At 36.5% G+C, this 18494-nt stretch overlaps 1 protein-coding gene across 2 annotated transcripts in view; it reads left to right on the top strand.

Moving 5' to 3' along the window:
* Positions 1-9761: 9761 nt before the first annotated feature.
* The window catches only part of blo (bloated), a 42748-nt gene continuing 34015 nt past the window's right edge, over positions 9762-18494 (top strand). For both annotated transcript variants that reach the window (XM_011312541.1, XM_011312540.1), the window contains exons 1-2: positions 9762-10043; positions 15483-15713. In XM_011312541.1, the coding sequence (XP_011310843.1) occupies positions 15548-15713 (166 nt within the window). In that variant the 5' untranslated portion in view covers positions 9762-10043; positions 15483-15547. The remainder of the gene's footprint in view (positions 10044-15482; positions 15714-18494) is intronic.

Below are 18494 nucleotides of genomic sequence, written 5' to 3'. Positions count from 1 at the left end.
TGTTCCTTTTTCCACACGATAAAAAACAAGAAAAGTGGATAAAAAAAAATAAAATAAAATAGCTGAGTAGGCTGTGTGTCCTTTGGTGCTGCGTTACGCCTTATCTGGGGTTCATCGCCATGCGAATTAGTCAGGCAAATGATTCCCCCCATCTTACCCCTCTGAAAGAGTCAGGGACACTCCAAGACTTGTTTCGATTTACTTGCCAGTACCAGATAAAAAGTATACTTGAATCTAATATATTTTATACTTCGAACAGGTACAGAATGTACTAGATTCAAGTCTTTTTGTTCTCGGTGAAGGCAAGTGAATCGCTTGTGTGACTGCTGTTCATTTTTGTTTATACTTTTTGTACTTTTTAATAATATAATATGGAGACTCCATTGAGCGCAAAATCTACTACTTGTTCGGATATTTATTGCTGTCAATTTATTGCTGAAATACATATACATCCCGGGTAAAAAAAAATGTAATCGGAATACATTTTCCAAATTTTCCAAAATTTTCTGGAAAATTTTTCAGATATTTTTTTTATGAAAAAAAAAATCGGTGAACAAAACAATTTTATTTTTGGAAAATTTTGGGAAAAGTTTTTCAAAAATTTAAGTAGGAATTTTTTTTTTATAATTTAGATGCCGTTTTTTTTGAATATTGAAAAATTCAAAAAGTAAGAAAACAGTATAATTAAAAAACAATTATATTTGCAAAAATTTCTAGAAAATTATAAAAAAATTTTGAAATATTTCGCACCAGAAAATGTTTGCAGCTGACGACCGACTGACATTTTAAAAAAGAAAGAATGAATTTCATACTTTATTGACTAAAAACAGACAGTGCATTAATTATAATCAGTGAAATTGATATTTCCTGATTAATTTTCCCATGCGAATAACCGAATCCCCGAATCACGTACCTTTATGGACCTTAGAGAATGCTCTCTCGTTGATTTGAGACTATAATATTTAATACCAAACAGCACTGCCCAACATGACAATTTTCGTTTTGTTTTGGGTAGAGAAAAGAGACGGAGGTGACGGTGAGGAGTAAATGAGTCGCAAGAAAAAGTGCAAAAGTCCGTCACAACGCGGCTGTTGTACTCCACCGCCTTTGATCTCGTTTGAGAATCCTCATTTCTTTGCTCGAGCCTCAACCGTGTCCTCCACTGTCTCCCGGGATCATCAAAATTTCATGGTAACCCCTTCTGCCTATATCCTTACAACTCTGAGACTTCAGAACCTCCATTTCTCCCGAACGAATTTTTTTATCTAAAGTTTATATTTTTTTTTGTTCTCTTAACCCTTTTCGGTCATTTTTTTGTCTGACTGTTTCGTGCGAAAAACCTGAGGGTTTGAGAAAACCTAGGGCGCTCATATTCTTGGGAGAATATTTTTATGTTATCAAAACCCAACCCACATAACACACCCAGTCCGGGGAGGAGATGATTCACTGATAACGGGTAAACAATATTTTATTGTGTAATAAATTTACTCTTCGGTCTTTCCTTTTGACTTGACGATTTTTTCTCTTGTCCAGGGGGACATAAAAGGCTTAACTATGACGTATTTGTTATTTCTCCGGAATAGAGATTTACATGCTGTGTTACAAAATTACACGAAGAATGTTGAGAAGTTTTTTTTTTATGGAGGAGAATATAAATACATGCGAATGGATATATGGGAAAAATTCTTTCTATCCTCGAGAAGAAAACACTCAATTCTAAGAACTCTTGATTCTACACATAGGAAAAGCCACAGCAAAATGGCGGATAGGATTGAATGACAGACGCGGAGTAAAAATTCATTTTATCCATTACTCCCCATTTCAATTTTTTCACGATTTTATTACACTTAACTCATAAAAAAAATATTAAATTCCCATATAAAGGATTTCACTATCAAAAGCAAAAAATGAGCGATTCAAATTACATGGGGTATTTTGAGAAATGGCGAGAAATAAAAGAAGTAGAGAAGCAGCAGTCGAATTAAAAAGAAAATTTATCGGAAAAATTTTCGAGAATTTTTTGAAAATTTGGAAAAAATATTCCGATAAAAAATTGACAATTTTACAATTACATTTTTTTTAGTCGGGGTAGTAATGGAGAAAATGAAATAAAAAATAAAAATAAATTCCATGGGGGTTTTCGTATCGGAATATATACCACTGGATTTTCACGAAGCGTGCCGTAATCACTATAACTGCGACTAATTTCCTTCCCCCCTTCATTAGCAATTTCGATGAGTTACCTTCCTGTCCCATTGTGACGCACAAGTGTTTCACTGGGGCATCGTCACAGGTATTACCTCCTTCCTCCCCATTGAATGTTGAAGAACGGAACCCTGGGATGCTAATCACAAGCTTCCGGACAATAAACCCCATGATATTCCCGCAAAACTCGAGTATGAGGAAGTTGAATTATTCAAATCTCATGGAGATTAGAATCAGAAGAGGCACATCACGGCCACAACTGTGGCACAGTTGTTCGATTACAGTGTTTTCCACATAGGAATAAAGAAATCCTGGTGAATAAAGAGAGAATAAAAATGAAGAAGCAAGTGCAGACAATATTTGCTGAATATCGAATAAACGAGGTACTTGTTACTCTGACCGTTACACGCATGGGATTTATCGTTGAATCTGCCGTTCACTTTGGGTATGGGTTGGTGAGAGGAGTAAAAAATGGGGAAAAGAAAAAAAAAAAGCAGTTTATGAAGAGGTGGAGGCATTATTTGCATGCACACATTGCACCAAACCTTCATCGTTGGATTTTAACCTCGTGGTATGGCTGTGTACCGAGAGCCCTCTCTTGTGCTGTATTGCCTTTGCGCAACGTCCGTTTTTCCTTTGACGAGAGGATCAACTTGCACCAGACCTGTATTGCATTGTGGGCTTGGCTCTATACTCATTCCTCCTTCTTCTATTCAGCCCGTTATTTACATAAACGACTGGCGAACCGACACGCTTATCGAAAACCATACCTTGCGAGGCCGTTCCAGGGACGCTATGTCGTTAATACTTGCGCTCTTCTTCATCGGCAAATTCTTCAATGGAAATTTTTTACAACCGGTAATCAGCATCTGACGAGTTTACCGAGGAATTCTAATATTTCCCGGAATCCCGCCATATCACATCACTCGTGTTGAATACCTGACAACAGCCATTTAGTGTTGATTATGTAAAACATCACCACCAAATAAAACTCCTTTTTCTGGATGTCTGAAAAAACTTGGATCAAGCATTTACGCGATTTATCGTCAACGAATCTTTTTTTTTTTCTTCGATTTTCTGTTGGTATTTTTTTAATTCTTCTCCTTATTTTTAAAGTAGAAACACAAAAATGAAGTTCGCCCGAGTCGAAATATCTCGAAACGCGTAGGACTAATTTCTCATTGGTTCACTCGAACCGCCAAATTCAAATTCGGCGCACGGAGTGCGCAGTAGGTCTCGAGTTATCTTATAGGGCGCGGGATTAATTCAAGTGTCTATACTTTTTCCATTCTCTAAATCCAATTGCAAGTACACTGAGAAAAAAAATTTTCCTTAGCCAAGAATATTTACTAACCTCGCGAAAATATATTTGACAAAAATATTTTTTTTCTCAGTGTACTCTAGAATGTTATGAAATCCGAAAAAATAAAATAGCTAAGAAAAATGGCGTATGAACGGCGATCTGGGACTTGAGGGCTGGGTCTGATTTTTCTTGAGCTGGAAAAAATTGATGAAATTGAGGGAAAATGAGGATTAGACTTTGTCGAGGGATTCATGGTTCATACAAGGACGGAGCAAGAGGGTTTATATAAGCGGACCTCGGTGGTTCGGCCATAACATTACAGAGGGGCCTGCTGAGTGAGATATTACCGCCGTCATAACCTCTAATAACTACACAGAGCCCTTTATAACGCCTCCAGTGCCTCATTGTGCCGATTCCAATGGTGAAACCGTTGGAGAAGGCACTGGTAATGTGTCTCATGAGTCGACGACTCAGTCTGGGGACAAGGGCTTTAACGACTTTGGAGGAGGGATGCTTCTGATTTTATCGTTATCGGACTTGTCCTAAATCAATTCTCTCTCTTTACCTCTGAAAAACTCGTAAAATGCCAGATAAATTGACCGAATTTTATTATCTCCTACGCTCAATGAAAAATTCACTATAAATTAGATCTCCAATGAACGAAACGTGGGACGAAATCACATTCAACCATTTTTTACGTTTCTTTTATTGGGTAATTAGCCTTGGCATTAGCATTCTGTTTTTTTTTTTGTTTTGTGGAAAGAGGTTATACTGGGAATAATGAACTTCGGGAGATGATTCCATGTTGAAGACTTTGAACGTCATGGCTTGAGAATTTTAGAAAGACTTGGAAGATGGAGGATTTTTAGTTTTTATTTTTATTATAAAAAATTGCAATCGGAATATTTTTTCCAAATTTTCAAAAAATTTCTGGAGAATTTTTCAGAAATATTTTTTTTTAAACAAAAAAAATCGGGAAACAAAAGAATTGTTTACTTTTTCAATTTTTCAATATTCTCAAAAAAAAAAGAACGCCATGTAAATTATAAAAAAAATTCTACTCAAATTTTGGAAAAATTTTTCAAAACCTTTCCCAAAACTAAAATTGTTTTGTTCTCCGATTTTTTTTTTCTTTCATAAAAAAAATATTCCGCAAAGTTTTCCCGAAATTTTTTGAAAATTAAAAAAAAATATTACCATTACAATTCTTTTTTACCCGACCCGTGAATATGAACTGGGAGTGATTTCAGACAAAAAGTAAAACAGAAAGTTCCGTCTTTTTGTTTCGTCTCGTTTTTATTTTGATTTCGGTACATTTTCCGTTTAGTAAGACCGTGAGACAAACACGATGTATCGTACCCCAGTCATGACAATCGTGGGAGTTGTCTAAACATCCTCAAACGTGATCACGGTAGCTGCGGTTTATATACACAAGAGCGAATGGCGAATGTCTATGCATCATTGAATAATGGTATATGAGGATTTAAGCAGTACGTTCAAAAATATTTCCGTACAACTTGGTCACATGTGTATCGTGTGTATGAAAATCAATGGTACATTGGTCACTTAACGGTAATATCATCGAGGACTCACGTTTTCCATAATTCAAGCGAGTTGTCACCCAACCCCTCACTGTTACCTGTGAGATACATACAGCGAGTAATAAATAGATGACTCTTTCATTTCACATTATGCTGACGCGTGTCTCATCCAATGTATTCATTCGTTTTCTTTTTATTTTCTTTTTATTTAAAATCATCATTGAAAATATCACAATTAAATGAGTTCTGCATTCAAATTAGCCGCCTGAAACGACTGAACCAATGAGGAGTAAGTGTGACAGATTTTCGAGATATCGATAGGATCGATAGTCTCGGTGTTTGTATTTTTTATAATTGAATAATAATAATGCGAAAACAATTCCGATTTTTCAAGCCAAAGAAATTCCAATTTCTTTCAATTTCAGACATAAAAATGGAAAACTCAATGAAAAATTCCAAACTTCTCTGAAATTTTAATAAATTAAAATAAAATATCTTCAACATCATCAATCCATCCAGAAAAATTTCCCATAAAATTATTTTTTTTCCGCCACTTTGTTCCTCAGGTTGTAAAATAAAACCTCTACCCCTTTTTGAAAAATCTCAATTTTAATCCGGAGTAGATAATCAAAAATCCTGATCCTTCATTAAAAAAGCTAGACTGAAAATGTCCCCAGTAAATAACCAATTGATACGTGTAAAATTCATTAATGACCCCCTCTAAATTGGCATTCCGATAAAATTGAATCATTTAAATAACAGATGCGAAGTGATAAATTCTCATTGAGACATATACTGACATGATATTGAAATACTATTTAAAGAAACCCACAGCGATACAAAGATGTACGAGGCAGGTGGAAATAAACATTGGTATAACCCTTTAGACCCCCACCTACGTCCCCTGTACCCATCGAGGTGAAAAGGATAAATAGATTTCTCCACGCGAGCCAATGTTATTTATAGCGGGCACTGGGGAATAGCACCCGCAAGGGTTTTTCGTAAGGGCATCCACGCGATACCTAGTAGTAGATTAATTTATGATACAAACCCTCGGCAAACTCACTACCGAACCAAACAGGGTACCTAATTTCTACTGATTTTTTTTTTTTTACTCTAGGAGTGAAGCTCTAGGTTTTTTAATCCTCTCGGAATTTAATTCCTCCCTCGAGCTCTTTCCATTCATCAGGGCGATCGATTCGCATGACTTCAGGGATTCCTACCGAGAACGCCTCTTCGGGGGATCCCGCTAAAATTGGTATAGGGAATTTGTTTTTTTTTTCCCCGGAAATTAATCCGATACCAATTGATTTGTGGGGGTGGAGCTTTTGGAGTGATGACGGATTTTGAAGGATCAATCGAAAAAAAATCGTCGGCGGATTTCAAGGGTTTTTCGGTTATTCTTGGAATTTATGGATTTTTTTTTATTTTGGATTTCTTGGGACTGCCGCTGTTTCAGGAATTTATTTATTCATTGATTTTTTTAAAAATTAATTACATGGGAATTTTTTTTAGTTCAAGTTTAGGCTTTTATGAAAGTCCGGATAAAAAAATGTAATCGGAATATTTTTTCCAAATTTTCAAATTTTTTTTTGAAACAAAAAAAAATCGGGAAACAAAGCGATTTTATTTTTGGAAAATGTATTGAAGAATTTTTCAAAACTTTCTTTCGGAAAACTTTTTATAATTTTCTAGAAATTGTTGCGAATGTAATTTTTTCTTTTAATTATTCAATTGTTTCTTTACTTTTTTTATTTTTCAATATTCTCAAAAAACACGCCATCAAAACTATAAAAAAAAATTTCACGTCGTCTGATGTGACAGTCTTTCGATCGATAGCAATCCAACAGCACAAAATGATTAACGATCACTCCGATGGATCGATATTTCGAGAGTCGAGTAATCAGCGGTTCTATAAACGATATCAGGAACTGATATTTCTCCCACTCGTCAATGTCAAGGCATTGATTTTTTTTTTAATCTCGATTATTTTGACAGTTACCGTAATAGAGGGAATTATCTCCGTCCGCATGAGTAGCGAAATTTACCGAACGTAATTGGTAATTCGAACCTTTTGTCGAGACTTTCGCGGCAGGTGAAAGAAATACCTTTGGAAAATTAAAGGTCATTGTCGATTACCACATCACCATAATTCATCAATCATTTATTGAAAAATAGAAAAAACAATATCTCTCCCCCGATTTCCGCCACAACCATCACCTCAAAAATTTTTCGCCCCACTCATGAAGATTCTTTCTCTCTCACATAATTAGCCGTGATTGTCTATTTTTTTTTTCGTTATCTACCACATGAAATATTTTGGAAAACCTAAAATAAATTAAATGTAAGACTTTCTGATTTTTATTCCGTAAAATCAAACTGACTCTTCAAATGACTTCCAGAACTCATTGACTTGAAACTTCTCTAAATTTTTTCCACCCGTTCCATTTATTGAATTTTTTGTTAAGAACAAAGTTCATTCCAAGAATGTACCGACAAAAAAGGCTATTCAATTGCCGCCTGATCACCGAATACTATTCAAGAATAAAGTGTTTAATGTTAACTACCCCATTGCCCTCCCGTTGAATGATACCCGACTTTATAGACCGTAATGACTGTCTTAAACTCTCCTTAATTCCTCCACCATGAAACATTTCCCTCAATCCCATCCCGGACAATTTCAACTACCCATGTTTATCTGTTACAATGTTCCGTAATTGGCTTGACCAACGAATGAAGATGATGCTGTATGTGTCCATTCGCGTCTCACCTCCATTTAATCGCGGGGACAAAAAAAAAGAACCATAAAAAAATGCGCAAGAACTTTTAAATTGTAATGTAACAATTCAACCCCGTACCCCTTTAAAGTGCCATGAAAACGTCATGTTACCGATCTCCATTCGGACAAATGGCCGTTTCGCTATGAGGAATTTTATGTTCACGTGCCTCCAGGAGGGGAGGGCACTCGCGCTTTGTACACGACCTGGGGGGGGAGGCAATTGGTTTGACGGGGAAAAAAATTGCCCCTGCAAAGGGGGGCAAGGGGGGTAGAGAAACCCGAAGGATTTTTATGAAAGTGGCAATTACATTCTTGGCGTGGGCTTCCAGGGAAGAGAGCATGGGACTTCTCGCCCGCGTCCTTCGCGCACACGTACACGCGTCCTTGACTCCTTCGGTACTTGAAAAAGGACAGGCTAAGGCCCGTTGAATTTTTCGAATAATTCGAGGTTCAAACCCCTGGACGTGACAGCTGGTGAATCTCGTGTAGAAACGCTTTCGGAGATTGTGTAGATGAGTTGTAAACGAGGGGTTCGATCTGCTCGGGGTTATCGATGAGTTTCAATCTCGTTGACTCACGGGGGTAATCACGCATTGTCAGATGAACTTAACGAGTGCATTTTTTTTTATTTTGCATTTGGTAAGAATCTGACATTACATTGAAAAATTCGTGAAATTACAGTCGCAGAGTAATCGGATTTTCAATTATTTTTAATTTCAGTTTTAATTCCATTGGGATTATGAAAATTCTCTGAACTCCTGAGTCATTCGATATATTAGACTATTTTGGAAGCTATGGGGATATTGTATCGTTTGAAAATTAACGTTTATCCATTAATTACTTGTTTTTTCTCGATCATTACTGAAATCGATTTACATAATGCGGTACCGATTATCTGGTGATTTATGTTCAGTCAGTGAAGAATGCGGTGCACGTGCATCAAAAGTACTAGGCCCATTTTGAAAAGAACAGGTCGAACTCGCAAACTATCGATATATTGCGAGTCGTTAAAACTTATTCCTGATTGGCTGAAGCTGACGGCATTTTGTTAATAATTGTTATTGCGTGTAATCCTTATCATGTCCTTATCATGAAAGTAGAAACATAGAAATTAAGTTCGCCCGAGTGAAAATATCTCGAAACGCGTAGGGCTGCTTCCTCATTGGTCATCTCAAACCGCCAAATTCAAAATCGGCGCATGACGTGCGCAGTAGGTCTCGTTTAATTAATTGTTAAAACTCATAGGACAGCAGGTGCTTGATTTTTCTTCAATAAATTCTTTGATCATTAGTAATTCGTATACATAAACAAGTTGGATGAATTCTAAAAAAATTGAACAATTGGATTAATAAAAAAATGGCATTTAAAGTCATCAAACTATTAGAACATCTGATATAATTATAAACCGTACTTTCCCTAGACATGTCAAAATAATTCAGAAGAACGTGGAAGAGTACTGATAACAATTACAATTTTATAAAAAGAATTTTCTCATTTTTGGGGAAGTAATCCATTTCACTAAAATATCTTAGCGGTTGGTTGGAATTGATAATCAATACGAAAAAGATAAAAAATTTCTCTAAAATGAGGGAAAAAATGAGATTCCTGTGGACTTGTCAAAGTCCAAAGTCGGGTCCCCTACTTTTGAGGTGTAATGGTTTTTCAGAGTGGAGTGGAAGTAGATACGGAGGAGAGTGGTGAGGCCGGTCGGCGGTCAGAGACAGACCGGACTCGTGGCCTCCTCTCTATTTCGCTCTGTCCTGTGCACCATCCTCGGGCAGTCATTGGGGGACAGGGGGCCACGGACCTGTGGGACCGTGGAAAGGGGAAATAGCTCTCGGTAGGGGGGGAAATAGCTCTCAGTAGGAGGGGGAGAAAAGGCGCTAGGAGCAAGTGGCCGATGTGGAAGGAGTAGTAACTGCTCTGCGTCCCGGCCTACGCAGACCCTCAACCTGGGGTCCCCCCTGGGTTTTATTAGTTGTTCGGCGTGCGGCTGTGTTGCGCCGCGTTTCCTCCTCAAGACTTGCCAAGAATTTCTCGAGATCGAAGTGCAGTTCAAACGGATTTTACAAACTACTATTCGCCACTTGCCAATCGATCACTTTATTTTTTTTATTCTGTGATTTCTTTGTGGAGTTCTTCAGTGATTGTGAGACTGTCTCTGGATTTTTACATTTTGTGATTGTTATTTGGATTTTTTTTATACTTTTTCAAGGTAAACATCGGTTAATTTGCAGTTTTGGCTTTTTTTTTTTATTTTTCGTTTTCATTCATTCGCTTATTTCGGGGGTTTGTTTCTATTTTGGGGTACAGTTCAGGACTCCTGGGGTTCAGGCGCGAAACACTTTTTTTTTTGGGAGATTTGGGGAAGTTTAGGGAAATTTTGTGGAGGGTGTGACAGAATTTTTTTGGGGAGTGATGGTGAGTGGATTTTGGGACAAGCGTGATTTTGGAAATTCAAGTTTTTTGTTGACTTCGAAAAGAATTTTCTGTCCGGTCAGAGCAAAATTTAATAAATTTATTAAATCTGTCGTGTGACATGAATATTCAGGAAAGGAATAACACGAATCATCTCACTCAGATTAATTAAATTGAAATACCAACTCATTCATCGATTTTCAGATGAACATAAATAATGAGCAATAAATTAGCAAATTTTTCTTTATTAAAATTCGTCGCTGATAATAAAAAATATTTTTACTGAGAATATAATATTTCTACTATTTTTTATATTCTCTCTTTCCATACATCAGTCCGTCAGATATATTCCAAATTTATTTTCAGTCTCGAAGATTATATTGAAACGTGAAATTATTATTTCAAAAAATCACCTCGAATGACCTTGAATAACGATTATTAACATTTCGAATTATTCCCAACAATTTGACCTACAAAAATCCGGAATTGAAAAATTTTTGTAAATTTGGAAAATACGGAAAATAATATTAATGTTTACACCTCAATTTAAAGTACGTAAAAATGGCTGCCCTGGGGAAATATATTCTCCCCAAAAAATATATTCTCTCCTGTGAAGAATCCTTGGGTTAAATATATTTATCCACTGGTGATATTACATACGAATATTTATCTCTGTGTAAAGATACTTAGAACCGCACTCGATGGAATTAAATAGTCACCGGTGTCAGTAATATTTCCCTTTAATTTCTTTGTTTCCATCCCCTATCTCGGAAAGCGGCAACAAACCACAATCTACTCGTGGTCGGGCGTCCCTTTTATTTATTCTGCCCTCAGGCCGAGATCCGTGATGAAGATCGTCGGCTCGACTTGACGTCCGCACGTGAATCTTCGCGCGTGTGCAACTAAAGAACGCTTTTCTCATCGTGTTACTTCTTCGGAGAGGAATAAAAAAAATATCAACAGATTTAAGCAGATTCTTCCCCACTTTTTACGCGCCCGTGGAAAATCGATGCGTCAACCATTCCCTGGATTTTCCAGGCTTTTCGAAATCAACTGCCAAAAAAGTTCGGCTCAATATTTACTCGACGTCCACACGTGAATTTTCGTAGGTTGATAATTAAATAATATTTTTATTATTAGGTCTGGGGTGAGGAGAATAAAAAATAGCAAATGCGTTGACACATTTCAGCGGATTCTGCCCATTTTTTTGCGCATTCTTGGAAAATCGTTTTTCACATTTTTACTGAGTTTTTTATGCATCCAAAAATTTCTAGATAACTCTAGATGTGCGTTCAGGAGAGGTGGAAAAGTTATCTGAATTTTTCCAATTCTATTTTGATTGGAATTGAGTGGAATGATCATTTTTGAGGATTTTTATATAGTATTGGCAATCTTTTGGAATTCAAGTATTTCGATTTTTAATATTCCCCTGTGGAAATGATTGAGTGAATTACTCCTGGAATTTCTGACATTTCGTTAAAATTCAGTGATCAGTAATTGCACTTCACATTTTTAATTAATCTTCATTTAATAATTGAGGGTTTTTCCCGCTATTTCTCTTGAATTTTGAATTTTCCATGTGAAAATACCTTGACACTTCGATGAAACTATGAAATGCTAAAAATTTCGAAGAAGTGTACCGGAAATTGCAGTAAAAAAGATTAACGGTGTTTGTAAATTGACTGAGGAATGAAATTCGGAAGGAGTTTTTCTCAGATCTACTCATTTTTTATTCATTCACCAAATGGATGACTCCAGTAAGAAATAAAATATTCCCTCAATTTTTCTGAACAACAGCTCCTGCATAATCCTTGAAAATTGAGACCAGTGAGAAGTAAATTTTGACATCAATATAATCTATCCGGTGAGAATTGATGGGACTCGTTTTTTGCCTCGTTAACCATCATCCAGAGAGTAGATGTGCAAATATCTCCAGCTACTAACCTATCCACTCAAGAATTAATACTCGTTTTGTTTGGATTTTACAGTTAATGCCCAACGTACAATATTAAACCGACACTTGAATAAATTCAAGCCAAACAGTTTCCTCCTCGAAACTCGCCACCATTTTTCGATTATTTATTCACTCATTTTTTTTTTCGCTATTCAGAATTCTTGGAGATACACTCAACTCACGTCTGTATCTTCTTCTCAATTAGGATAAACATTTTTCGCAATTTATTCGCTGTGGTTTTTTCCTCGTAGGAGTTAAAAATGAATTTCTGGGGAACCAGTGAGACGAGGCGATTCCAATGTTCATTAGTAGTCACTCGAGCGTTCTTCCGCAAATCGCTAATAATTACTAATAATCGTTGACGTGATGCAATCCAATGTTAATTTATTGCTGAATATTATTTGCATTAAAGGGGAGGTCTGAAAAAATTGAGTGCTCAGGGCTTGGATCACCGCTGAAAAAATTGAGAAATTATTTGAAAAGTTTTTTGACTTTCATGTTAGCCAAATTCTAAGGGATTTTTACATAACAATTTCGAGAATTTTATGGCGTTTCGTATTACAGCCGGGAATTTATCCTTGGAGAATTTTTGAAACTCGTTTTCTTTTTCCAATAAATTTGGAAATATACCAGTTCAAACGAAACTCTCTAAGGATTCCAGAATTTTTATGATTTTTATTATTCTGAATTAGGATAGAGTTAGAATCGAATTTTGAGAATTCTGTGGAATTCGAGAATTTTTGGGTCCTATTTATTCGAAATCCTAATAAAATTTGAAATTACGTAAAGTTTTCTTTTTCTAATTCGCATTCAATTGAATTTCAATTCTGTCCAATTTTTCCTAGAAATAAAAAATTTTCATTCAAAATTGAATTAATTAATAAATTCCACTTATCCAGCAAAACATAAACCAAAAAAATCGTAAGAAAATCCGCGTTTCTTCCGGACAACTGATCCTCAAGCTTCCAAAAAATGAAGTTTCCGAAAATGAATCCCAAAATAAAAAAACGCAAGAAAAATTAATTCTGAAATTTTTCAAAAATTCCTGTTTTCAACCCAGAAAATTCATCGAAAAACAGTTAACAATGTAATCAGGTGAATTCCACTCCCCCAGTGTGTCGATAAAAAACCGGTAAAAAAAAAAAAAAGCTGCCATTCCCATGAAACCGAAAGTACGAGGGCAGGAGGACAAGTATCTCCCCCCGATCGTCGTAGTAAAGTCCTTGCTCCTCGATCCACACCAAATAGGGAAAAAGACACAAACTCCACTCACTCTTCACTGAGCTATCTCAATCCCGTGGATTATTTCCACGAGGAACAACTACACCAAGATAGTCCCCCAGCGTCACTTCTCTTCGGAGAAGGCCGTTAACAAAGGCACAAGACAGAGAAATCCCAGGGTGGACTCGAAGAAAATTAAAAAAAAAAAAAATTGCGTAAAAATCACGCGTGAAAAAAAAATTCTTACACGCGTATGTTCACACGTTACTCTTGTTGTTTTGGATTGAAGCGATAACTGTGATAAAAAAGCTCCGTATAATCACACTTGTTTTTAGTTTGTCTCACACACGATGTATGGGTCGTTGCCAGGGGGTGATGGGGGGGGGGGGTCAGGGGGTTTAATAAAGCGGTTGAATAACGAGGGAGTTGAGGCACGCGCACAAATATCGTGTGTGGCTTTTCGTTCGGAAAATACTGGATAAATTGACCCCTGGGGTATAATGGACCAAGAAATTTTGACGGTTATTTTTTTACTCGATTTTGTTACAAATCGGTTTACTGCACTGAGAAATATTTCATGAATATTGAATGCGTTCTTGAGTCTATGAGTCTATGTCCTCAGGTTCCCTTTTTCATCTTCGGTCCATTTTGCCTGGTGTTTCTCTGCTGTGTTTTATTATTATGATCTTTTCTCTCTCGTGCCATTCTTTTTCCTCGATCACCTTGCAAGATGTCGTCCAGGTCAACCCCGTTTTGTCCTCAAGGGCGAGACCCCGTGAGCCTTGCCCCAACAGGGGGAAAACGTTTCTCGCATTTTAATTTTTATTTCACTCCGGAGTTGTTGGACGTGAAAAATACATGACAGTTTTGGTGTTTCGTGTTTCTTCGCCTCGTTAAGGTCCGACAGACGACACACGGCGCCTCATAAATTTTTGTCAGAATTTTTTGGAAAAAGGGGACAGGCTTTTAGTGGAAGATCGTCGGCGTGGGCTATTCGATGAAGAAATTTGAAGATTGCAGATTAGAAAAAGACACTTATGATCTTAGTCGCATCAAACAAGTTTCGTGAATTTCTTAGCAAAATTAGACGTGGGAAGATTTTTTCAGGCACAATCCTGGATGCACTGGACAACGACGGGAAAAATTCTGATGCTAGAAGATTTTTCTCGGCAATCAATTTACCCCACTAGGGCTCTAAGATTTTTTTTAGAAATTCATTTTTCTTTTCCGAAACGCCATCCCCGGAACTTGTACTCCGATCGGTTTGAAATTTTTGAACAATATTCAGGACATGTTGTGGCAATTAATAATCCAAAAAAAAAAGATTTTCTTCAAACTGCAAGACCCACATAACCCGTTAAGAAAATAATTTTTTCCTCAGTGTAGGTCCCCGGGAGAAGTCTTCTAGGAAATACTTGTAATATTTGGCTGAAAGAATTCAAAGATGACGGTTTATAATAATAATAATTATATATTCAGTTCAACTCGACCTCCAAGGTATTCCCTCTTCATGTGAGAACTCGACAACTCGATCCTTTCATCAGTTATGTCAACATCACGAGCATTTACTCGAAGCGGATGCTCCCTCGGAGCGAATACCCACTACTAATATTCATCGAAAATATTTTCAATCCAACACTAAACTATTTCTCCCCCATGCTCCTGAGGAATAGAAATAGATAACTTTATCAAAGTTCATAGCTGCCTCCTCGGGTGATTCACTCAAGGAATTTTAATGATCCTCAATGAGAAGATAACTCTGAACATAATAAAATCGTTCATCTCCGTCTAATTGGCAGGATTTATGTAATGGATTAGATAGGAATCATCTCCATGAATTAACTCTGCAAAAATAATTCCTCACCCACTTTTTCGCTTCATTACTCAGCTGTTAAAAAAATAAGTGAGAAAAAACTGGTGGATCTGCCTCACATTTCCATTGCTCGTGTCATCTCCATTCACATTAACATCACCTCATTATTTTTCATTGCGCTGTGAAAAATCAAGAGATTCTGATTATGAAAAATGATTATGAGGCATAGCTTTTTCCTTGGGTTACAGGTGAAATTCAGAGGAAAGACCAAGTTGATTATTTATTATTGATAATGAAGTGAATTTATTCGTTTATGATGGTCGAACTGGATTCGGCTGGCACTGGTGTGGGAGATTCTCGTCCCAATATTGTTGATACTTCTGGTAATTTTGAGGATACCCCAGGTTCCTCATCGTCTGGGCTGAAGCCCGCTGAAAGAAGTGTCTCCTTCAATCGAGACGTCCACGTCAAGAGGATCGGTGAGTCTTAATTTCACGCAATCACAATCGTTTTCAAAATCAAATTGTGATTTTATCCCTGATGTGAGGCTGCTTGATTAATCGGAATAACAATCTATCGCGAACTCCTTGATCCTCTGCCAAAATTTCAATAAAAAATTCGTCCTAATGTTTTTTAAAAATCACTACTATTAATAAACTAAGATAAAATTTTTCAAGATGTTGCAAATATAATTCTTTATATTAGAGAAGAAATTTCAACATCTCATTTTATTGGATCTCCAGAGAGAGAAAGTTTTTTTATGTCGAAAAAAAAAACCTGCTTGATCTCAGAGAAGATGTTTGATAAATGGAGAATTTCTTTTTTAATAGATACTTATTTGATAACATAAAGAAACTTTTTTTCTGTATACTTTCCACCAGATAACCTTTACTAAATCGAGAGATGGAAAATATCAGTCTGAAAAATAATAGAATCGTATTAACATCGTAAAAAAGAGGTAATGATCTTCAGGCAGCCTCTTTCACTACTAGCTCCACTCAATTTATACTTACTCATTAATAACTCACTTTACCTTAATGAGATCGAGATTGAAAATGATTAAAAAATGAAAATAAATTGAGATCATTGATAACTTTCTCTAATTCAATAACAAGAAATGTAATTTTAATTGTGTGGGGCTCGTACTAGGGGATTGGATGTGCTTGCGTGGAAGACTCATTCAATGACGTAATAAGTACCAATAAAATAATTAATCATTTATTCAAGGGATTTGGATTAATTCAATTGTTGATTCTGCAGTGAGTGTCTGGTTGTGTACTAGTAACCTGTCATGTTTTGCTCGTTTACTCGGGCAAAACCACAAGGTGACATTATCGTTGCACTCATGTGGGACTCGTCTATAATTACGCAACGATGATGATGTAATTGTCAGACGTTTTGCCACAAAATAAGAATGACATAAGTGGTTTTCCACCTGCAGATGTTTCCAGCATGATGTTTATTGTTAATTTATACATTTTGGAGGGTCAATGTCAACATTTCTCACGTTTTCGAGACTCATTATCACTTGAACTCCTTTCACACTCTTTGAAAGAACGATTATCTCTCTATTAACGCAGAGGAATTTTTTTTTTTGCTGATATATTCGGAGTCAGTGGCGTTTCAGTGTTACATCGGAAATATTTTCAACATGAATATCAATGAAAAATTTATTTTCCTACGATTTTAATAACAATTACGAATGTACTAGGATTAGTAATAATAATATACTTGTTGTGAGTATACCGTATATTTTTCAATGAATTATAAAATATACTTGAGTCAATTACTCATTTTTTTCCGTGAGTCACTGACTTTTCAGGGTTGATGAATTTTGACAGAAGTTTCTTTCTAAGTATTATCCAAATATTCATCCCATATGGAGTTGGTCGTCTTAACATCATGTCCATCATCTTGTATCTCGATCATGAACACCTAAAACAAATCGCGGTCTTGTCTTGAATCACTCAATCCCGATTCAACTGACAAGCTAAAATGAAAAAGAATAGGCAATTGAGATCAGCACCAAGACAAGTCGAAAAAATCCATGAAATACCCCAGTAAAATCTCATGGCTCGTGTCACCGGTTATGAAAATCTGGACACGGTCTGTCGACCACATAAACCCATTCCAAACCCTAATCTCCCCACCAAAAGATCACCTCGATCAAGATCTCCAACCACTCAAATCGGAATCCGTTTAAATTCATATTTATATTTACCTCAAATAATCCCTTTCCCCGACTCAACCTCATAAATATCCCAGTCCTTGAAAGGCCTAGACTATTTTCATTCCCCCCCTCCGATTCTTCAACTTTTACTTTCATGCAAATACGACAAAAAAATGCGCCTAAAGGCGTAGCAAATAATATTCTAAAAATAAAAAAATGAAAATGAAACGGAGCAATCGATCTTTCCCAACCCATGAAAACCGTCCGCCCGATTGCAGAATAGAAACGCATAGATTACGTGTTAAAAATATCCCCGGTATTTTTATCCAACGGACAAGGGATTATTATTAATTTCCCCATGTATTTTACAGCAGTGCGAAATAACTTGCCCGATGAAATACGGCCGGTCGTTAGGGGTCTTTACAATCAAGGGGGGATTAGCGTGGGATGGATTGACCGGGTGTGGAAAACCCACGGGGGTTAGCAAACATTAAAAAACCATAAATAAAAAAATAATAATCGTCTCACTCATCCAACCAAGCCAACCCCCTACCTCCCCCTCCATTTATTGCATTTTAATACACCCTTGACGACGTGCTACCACTTGTCACTCGCGTTGCATTCCAATGACGTTGAGCAATTGCATGGTACCCAAGGTCATGCGGTAAAAAGTCATCGGAGAAAAGAACTGAGTGATTGGGTTGAGATATTTATTGACAAGTGGACGGAAAACTCCATTGCCCACCCTATAACATTAAAAGGGGTTGTCTCAAATTATTTTTAATTAATTATTTACATGAGATTTATTTTTATTGTATATTTATAATAATGTATTATAGAATAGAAAATTGAATTGCCATATGATCATTATAATTATAATTATAATTAGGATTATGTGATTTTTACAGTGAGATTTTTTCTTCTGCGTGAATAATTAGTTGTCGATTATTTTTACCCCCGTGAAATTCCATTCCTCCCTCCATAATCATCTAGCCACATTTTTCCTCGGGAACGGGAAGAGAGATTAGCACCACGCATGTATTCAATCGTCCTCATCTCTCGGCAGGTCGTGATGATGACCCCAGATGCT

The sequence above is a fragment of the Fopius arisanus genome, unplaced genomic scaffold, assembly GCF_000806365.1.
Source record: "Fopius arisanus strain USDA-PBARC FA_bdor unplaced genomic scaffold, ASM80636v1 scaffold00103, whole genome shotgun sequence".
In the NCBI taxonomy this organism is placed as follows: Eukaryota; Metazoa; Arthropoda; class Insecta; order Hymenoptera; family Braconidae; genus Fopius; species Fopius arisanus.
Note: the sequence above shows the minus strand (reverse complement) of the source record. Positions and strands in the feature narration are given on the sequence as shown.